General features: G+C 52.3%; 1 protein-coding gene across 1 annotated transcript in view; it reads right to left on the bottom strand.

Moving 5' to 3' along the window:
• The window catches only part of ADAMTS8 (ADAM metallopeptidase with thrombospondin type 1 motif 8), a 34607-nt gene extending 26274 nt beyond the window's left edge, over window positions 1-8333 (bottom strand). Inside the window, exon 1 of the mRNA XM_059720015.1 lies at window positions 7521-8333. Coding sequence (XP_059575998.1) covers window positions 7521-8198 — 678 coding nt within the window. The 5' untranslated portion in view covers window positions 8199-8333. The remainder of the gene's footprint in view (window positions 1-7520) is intronic.

Below are 8333 nucleotides of genomic sequence, written 5' to 3' on the forward strand. Positions count from 1 at the left end.
CTCATTTCCTTCTCTCCCCCATCTCCTCTTCCCCTTGCTCTGTTGTGTCCCTTCCACCTCCCCAGGATGAATAGTTTGCTCTCTGCTCTGGAAACAGTCCTTTCACTGCACCCACCCAGGACCTGAGCCAGTGCTGAGAGGCCTGTGGCTAAGAGGCCTGGTGCTTGGGCCCACGACCCACTCGCTTTTTTTCTGCTTTGAGATGACAGCATTTCAGTGACCACGATCCTTCTCTGTAGTACAATATTATCACTATCCCCATTTGTAAATGTGGGAAAATATGGCCCAGAAAGGTAAAGTGACTTGGCCAGTCACCAACCATGCTATGAGACACACTGGGAAAAGAATCCAGGAGTCCTGAAGCAAAGGTTTCTTCACTGCTTAATTCTCAGCCAGGGTGCTAAGGCATTTTCCAAGGAGGCCCTTTAGTCTTATAAGGGAGACTATGGGTCTAAAAAGGTTGAGAGCCACTAACCTAGGAGATCTCATCATTTGCTCCAGATACAGGATCTAGGGATCAGCCCGCAGGCACAATGAAGGGTGGGCAGGAGGCAAAGCCTCCTGTTTGATGCAGCACTGGATGGGAGCGGAGCCGCGCCGTGCCGGCTTTGCTTTTTGACATCCATAATCACTCAGGCAGGTTACATTCCTGGTGGGTGGGAGTTCCACCCAGGCCCCAGGGCAGCAGGTGCAGCATAATAACAACAGCCTCTGACACTGTGTCTTTCATACCAAAGCATTTCATAAGCAGCCGTCCCTCTGCCAGCAGCTGGGTTGCAATGTGCAGCTGTTTAACATTATGGAGCAGCTCAGGAAGTGTAGAAGAACTACACATCCAACAGCAAAGTACTGAGAGGCAGGGTGTCATTGCTGCATGGGGAATGTGCAGCTTGATCTCCAAGTTTAGCCTAGTCTGGGCCACTCTGGCCTGCCATGCCAGCTGGGCACAGACTAGAGGTCATGTTGTCCAAGGCATGTTGTCCAAGGAGTCTTCTCTTTTACAGGACAGACTCCAAGCAGGTGTCTCAAAACTAGAGGCCCAAACATGGATGTGCTCAGACTCCTCCTTTGCCAGCTCTTTGCTTCCCCCCAAGGGCTGTAACTAAGAGAAGCTAGATCCAGCCTGACCTAATTGAACCTTCAGATGTGGTCTCCCTGGCAAGCAGAATGCCTCCCTTTATCTGGCCACTGCTTGACCCTGCAATCTGATAAGAACGGCTGGTTCCTTTTGTCCAGGGATTAAGTGAACTCTATTGTGCAAGCTGTAAAAAATCCTAGCATAAGCCTGAGAGCGAGAGCTGGCACAAGCCATCTCAGCTCCGACCTTAGCTCCATCTTAATCAATCTGGAGCTACCTGCTTTAATAGCTAGAGCAACCATGATGCAGTGAACCAGACACCGGTCCCTTTCCCAGCCACAAGCCAGAGGGTGGCATTTGTAGTGACTGGGAGACTTAGATGCCCTATTCCCACTGAAGTCCAGGACAGATGTGCATTTCAGTCCTCTAGGAGGTTTCGAAACTTTCACCAGTCCTTAAGCGACACACAACATAGATCTGCAGAGGAATCCTAGCTCTGTAGAAGGGCACTGCTAGAGTCAGTACTAGCACCAGGGCCTGGTTGGTTTAACTTTACCGGCATGGTTACTTGGAGGCCTGTCTGCATGTGTGATGGGCTGTGTCCTGCCTGTCTGAAACGGATGAGACTTTAACTGGGCCTGATGCAGATACAATGCAGCTGACTCCTTTTGTCTGGTTACGGTTGTTCTAAAAGCAACCAGTTTTTAACAGGCCTCACTGGAGTCTCCTGAAGATCTCAGCTGTATGGATGAGCTTCTGCAATCAAAGGGAGATGACCCGACTACTCTGGCTTACTAATGCTACTGTGGGCCTTGTGATGCTTCTCTGCTTCCCATCCAGTTCCTGGGGTCATGTGATTATAAAAGGCTCCCAGTTGTCACTTATAAGAAAAAGTAAGATTCTTGCCCTTGTGCTTGCAGAGAAGGCAGTCTTCCAGAGACTCAGTGCTCAGAAGGCACAGAAAACACATCCAGCAGTTAGGACGATGACTGTAGAGCCCAGTCTCAGGACAGATCCGGGTTACATAACTAGAGGCACCTTGGCCGTGCTTCCTAAAGGTCACAATGGAGTCAGATGGATTTGTGAGGGCTAAGCAACCCTGAATATCTTTTTATGCCTGTTTCCTTATCTGTCACAAGCAAGTTAGTAGTGCTAATGATGCTCATCTTCCCTTTTAAAGTCTTTTGGCACCTATGGCAGGAAAGTGAAAAGACTTACAATGGCGTGCTGATGTATTTTCACCCATCACTGCAAAGCAGTGATTCTCAATCAGGGTGCCACAGCACTCTGGGGTGCCATGAGATCCTTTTAAAGGTGCTGCTGGGAGCTGTGCAATATTAGCACTGTTATGCGTGCCAACCTCTGCACGTGACTCAGGCCAAACCCAGCGGTTAGGAATGGGACTCCAGAGTGTCAAAACCATCTGGCCCTGTTCTGGTCGGAGTTCTTTGCAACAGAAGAGCTGGTCTATTATTTTTCTGTAGGCACAAAACAGCAAAAGCCCAGAATTGGTATTGTCCGATGGGGATATTAAGGCTAAGAAGGTTGGGAAGACTCTAGGTACTTCTCATCACTGCTGAAACGGCCCTGCAAAGTCTTGGCCTGCTCCCAGAGGAAGCTGAATGCTCAGGTGCTGTTGAACTGAAAGCACACAACACTGCTCAAGAGGTGCTCAGCACTCTACCAGAAGAGGCTGAGTGGCTGCAAACACAAATGTTTAGTGGACTAATCTGCTCCAGAAGCATGATCAGAAATCCAGTGATTTTAAAGCCTAATTCTGATCTCACTTCCCCGACTGACTTCAGTATAGTTATTTCTGATTTACACCAAAATACGTGAAAGCAGAACCCAGCCCTCACCGTCTAGATTAGCTGAGAGCTGAGCTCAAAAAGGAGAGCTGGAGCAGTGGCCTGATTGAAAATAAATCACCTATAAAAATCTCTCTGCTAACAATGTGAAATAGATTTTAGCTGACAAACACTCAAACTCTCCCGTATCTTCTTATTGTGGATATCTGATGCCCAATCTATTACAGCTTATGTAAGAAGATAACTTGTACTATAAACAATGCTTTTGACCTTTAATAAATATTTGGTAATTAAAGAGTGGTTCTGAGAAGAAAACTAACTATGTAAATATGGCCCCTTCTGACTCAACATTTCTGTTCTTGGTGTGCCTCCCACTGATCTCCCTGACGCACACAAGTCTTCACTTCCATTGACCCAGTATAGCCAGTATAGCTATGGCGGGGCCAGCTGGGTTTTACTTTTCCATTAGGGCCCATCAAGAGCTGAGATCCATCTGCAGAAATTCTTGCTGGGGATGATAGAAGGAGCAGAGCAGAGCTCTGGTGTTTTTACCACTCTGGACTTTTGGAAGAGATTTTGCCCTCCAAATATTAGAGGCGCACTGATATATCAGTCACCCGTTGGAGCGGCACTGATAAAAAGGGAAATTTACATTACTGGCTATTGGCTTTTTTGGCTGTTGTAGCCAATAATGTTCTCTGATAATTATGCCTTTTGGCCGCAGCCACCAGATGCCTGGGTTCCCTCTAGCCCATGGGGTCACGGCCCCCGGATGCCTGGGTTTCCTCCTGCAAGCTGGGGTAGCCCCAGATACACCCCCAGCTGCTGCAGTGTCTCAGGCACTTGAGTGGTGCGGGCTGTGGGCCGGGGCCGTGGCGAACGCTGTAAAAGGCGCTGAATACTGCAGATGTGACTGAAGCAGGTAGGGGATGAGCTGCCCGGCCCAGCGTGACTTCACCTGCAGCATGACTCAACCCGCAGTTAATATCAGTTATCGATCCGTATTGGCTGATGTGGCTGGTTAACAATCAGCTATCGGTATTGGCCAAGAAAATCTTTATTGGTGTACCCCTACCAAATATTGATTCCATTAATGAAATATTTAATCCATTTTTTCCCCTTTCTCTAAAACAAACTGCCTTGAAAAATATTGGGGAAAAAAAATCTCTCTCTGAATAAGCAGAGAAGCTGGCAAGAAGGGACTGGGGCTGTGGTCGGCTAGGTAAGTTTCTGAAAGTGGATGGGATAGGTCTTACCCCAGGTCTTCCTCTTAAGTCACTCCACTAAACCTAATAGGCCCAGCTGTGTTTGGATAGAAGAGGACAGGTCAGTCTCTAACTTTAGTGTAAACTGAGAGAGTAACTCCATGTTTACACAGCAGAGCTGAGAAGCCCAGTTGCATGCATTTCCACTCCCCTTCATGAAACAATTTGGTATTACCCAACAGTTGATTGGAATTAAAATCCCTTCACTCCTTAATGTCTTTGGATCCCTTAGTGGGGCAAGCACACAGTTTACTTGGCTCTGTGTGGCCCCTGGCCTCTGGACTGGTCCTATAGATATTCCTTGTTAAAATATTGGCATCCAGCTCATTGGCTTTGTCTATGTGCAGCTCAGTGGTGATGTGGCTTCCAGAGTAGCTGTGCCATGAGGAACTACCACCCTATTACCCACTGGATCAGGCACTTGCTAGGAGCTCTGTTGATTATTACACTCAGGCATCTCTAGGCAGCTATAAAGGACTTTGTTCACAAGCTGGGGATAGATCCAGAAAACTTGAGACTGTTTTAAACCAGCTCCCGTCTGACAACTTTAATCAGGACAAGATGGATGGAAAAATATATTATTACTATGCTGGGCCATGAGCATCCCGTCTGTTACAAAAGGCCATCATCTAGAACTTGTGCATGCTAAACTCTAATTGACTTCAAGGATTGAATCAAAGAAGAATTAGGACCTTGAGATTCAGCTCAAGGTGATGTTTAACCTCCAGGTCTATTAGAGTGTAAACTCTCTGGGGTAGGGACTTTTTCTTCATATGGAAGTCAGGAGGAGGTTGTGTGTTTAATACCTGTCAGGATTAGGTCCTAATGCAATGGAGGCAGAAGGAGAACATGCAGCAGTAGGGAGAGCTTTGGGAAGGGGATGTTAGGGAAGAAGAAGACAGACTGTGGCTTTACTCTAACACACACCCCAGTGCCATCCTACTTGCTTGATTCAGTCAGACAAGACCTTACCCAGCCCCGTAACCCATCGGCATCCAAATAACCCCTGACATCAGCAAGACTTCAGGGTGTGGAACAGCAGCAGAATCAAGTCCTGCCAGTCTCCTGCACATCCTTTGCTCAGTTACATGCACCCACTCCCACCTGGATATGGCCCATTAGTAGGATGACTATAATTATTTTAGGGAAATCTGGGATGGGGGGTGGGAAGTGCCAAGAGGTGTCTGCGTACGTGCATGAGCACACACACGTGCCAGGCCAGTGCATGGCAGCAGGCAGGGCTGGAGCAGCTGCCCGAAGTGTGGTGCCTTTGTCACTGGAGCCAGGGTTATGGTCTGCGGGCTCTGTCTGACTGACAGCTCTGGTCTCATTCTGGCACCTGCAATTGCATCCTGGTCCGGGCAGGCGCAGCCAGCCCCAGTCTCACACCCCACTACAGTTAGGGCAGGCGCAGCCAGGCTGGGCTGAGCTTTCTGCATGGGGACTGCAGCGCGGCTGGCCTGGCCTGGCAGTGCACAGCCAGGATGTGGCTGCAGGTGCCAGGATGGGGCCAGAGCCATGAGTCAACATAGGGCAGACAGAGCCCATGCAGCTTCCCAGCTGGCCGGTGCCTAACCCTGGCCCCGGTTCTGGTGAGAAAGGCACCGTCCTCCCCAGCACGTCCTGACAGCTGCCTGCCGCACACATACATGTACACTCCACCGCGTGGCTCCCAGGAGCAGGCAGGCAGGACCGCGCGGTGCATACACACAGACACAGCCCCAACCCTGTGGCTCCCAGGTTTCCGCCGATCTGGGACTTTTGCTTAAATTTTTTCCAGTGGCCGGGATGCTGAGACAGCCTAGAAAATCCAGGACATATGGTCACCCTACCCATTCGTATGATACCCCTTTCCCTTGGAAAAAGCTGTGAAACAGAAAGATGAAAATTGCTACTTATGTGCTAGGGGTTATTTGTATTATGATCACTCTAAGAGGAGTTATACATGGATTTATGGGGGCACATTGCAACCTTCATGGGGCCATACGATCCCTCACAAAGAGGGGCTGGACCCGATGATCTGACGAGGTCCCTTGCAGCCCTGAACTTCTGTGAATCTGTAAAAAGCAGGTTAATTGACCTTTACAGGGGTACCTCTGGGGAGGATGAGGAAGGGCAGCAAGTGGCTGGAAGGTTAAAGGGTTAGGTTTGGGCCATGGGTGGATCTAGGATTTTGGAAAGGGGGTGGTGCAGATGATGTGATACATTGTCCCATATAACACAACACATCCTTTTATCGAGTTAAAAAGAAAGCTAGATGCTTTACTAATAAGCTAGTGGCCTAGGACTATATTATTCAGCTGAAGATCACACAAAAAGCAATGATAAATTTCTGATATCTTACATGATGTATAAAAAAACCCCACAATGAACTAGGCAACACACAATCAACCTATGTCCTGTAGCTGTCAGAATTAAACGGACCTCTCTTTCAGATTCACGAAACAAAATCTAGCCCCCTCGAGCATCTTGACAGCACATGCAATGCTTCACTGAAAGTTATTTCCACGCTTGAGCTAATGTTTTTTAGCTAGAGTAAAAAAAACCCAACAGTCTGTGGGGCTGTGAAATAGGAGCTGCCTTCGGACGGGAGAATTGAATGGGGGGCTGGACCCGACCATATACAAGGTCCCTTCCAGCCCTGAGCAATCTCTCAATCTGTGATGAGCGGGACAGCAAGACCGCTTCAAAAGCAGAGAGCGGGTCCTGCACCCGGGTGGGATGAAGGGTTAGTTTTAGCCATGGTCTCAGGTGACTCTAAGGTCCCTTAGCAATCTCTGAATCTATGATGAGCGGGGCAGCAAGACCGCTTCATAAGCAGAGCGGGTCCTGCACCCGGGTAGGACGAAGGGTTAGTTTTATCCGTGGTCTCAGGTGAGCCCTGGGAAGAAGGTGAAGTCAAGCGACCCCCTCGCTGCTGCCGGTCGGGGTGGCTTGCTAGCCACAAGCTAGCAGAAAGCAGATTTAGATTGGACATTAGGAAGAACTTCTTCACAGTTCGAGTGGCCAAGGTCTGGAACGGGCTCCCGAGGGAGGTGGTGCTCTCCCCTACCCTGGGGGTCTTCAAGAGGAGGTTAGATGAGCATCGAGCTGGGGTCATCTAGACCCAGCACTCTTTCCTGCCTATGCAGGGGGTCGGACTCGATGATCTATTGAGGTCCCTTCCGACCCTAACATCTATGAATCTATGAGGCGCAGGTGCGCGCCGCGCCGCGCCGCGCCGGGCCAGAGGCTCTCGGGGCTACGTGACAGCCGCGCTGTTCCTGCGCCCCTCCAGCCTCCCGGGCAGCAGCAGCAGGAGGAGGAGGAGGAGGAGGAGGAGGTGGAGGTGGTGGAGGAGGAGGAGGAGGTGGAGGCGGCGCCGCTTACCTCGAGCTCGGGCCCGTAGAAGCGCGCCATGGAGGCGTCGGCAGCCAGCAGGGTCTCCACGTAGCGCGGCCGGGACACGAAGCGGCGCGCGCGGCGCTGGCCGCCCGGCTCGGGCTGGGGCTCGCGGGGCCCGCGGCGCCGGCGCTGCAGGCGGTGCAGCCCCCAGGGGGGCCCGGCGCTGCGGGCCGCCCGCGGCTGGACCAGGTAGTGGTGGCCGTCCAGCAGGAAGGAGCCGCGGACGCCCCGGCAGAGGCTGAGCGCCGCCCGCGAGCCCGGCCGCCGGTTCACCGAGCCCGAGTAGAAGCAGCCGCGCGGCGCCGGCTCCGGCTGCCGCCCGGGCCCCGGCCCCAGGCGCTGCACCGCCAGCCCCGGCGCCAGGAAGCCGGCGTCGGGCCGCAGCCGCAGCACCAGGTCGCTGCCGAAAGCCGGGAGGCGGAGGGACACGGGGCCGCCCGCCCCCGGCGCGCCCGCCAGCCGCACGGGCACCACCTCCCGCCACTCCGCCCGCAGCACCGGCGGCGCCAGCGCCAGCGCCAGCGCCAGCCACAGCCACGTGCCGCCGCGCCGGGGCATGGGGCAGCGCAGCGCCGAGCCCGGGGACCGCGGCTGCTGCCGCCCGCGCGCCGCCCTGCCGCCTCCCCGCGCTGGCCCTGGCACTGCCCGCGCCGCCCTGCGCATGCAGCGGCTCCTCCGCAGTCCTCGGTATTTATACTTTCTTCTTTCCCCGGCTTTGACATAAGAGGTTTATTTTTGATCTCTCGCTATCCCGCACTCCCCTCCCCTGCCAGCCGGAGTGAAAAAGGGAAAAAAAAA

Source organism: Alligator mississippiensis, chromosome 16 (assembly GCF_030867095.1).
Source record: "Alligator mississippiensis isolate rAllMis1 chromosome 16, rAllMis1, whole genome shotgun sequence".
Classification (NCBI taxonomy): Eukaryota; Metazoa; Chordata; order Crocodylia; family Alligatoridae; genus Alligator; species Alligator mississippiensis.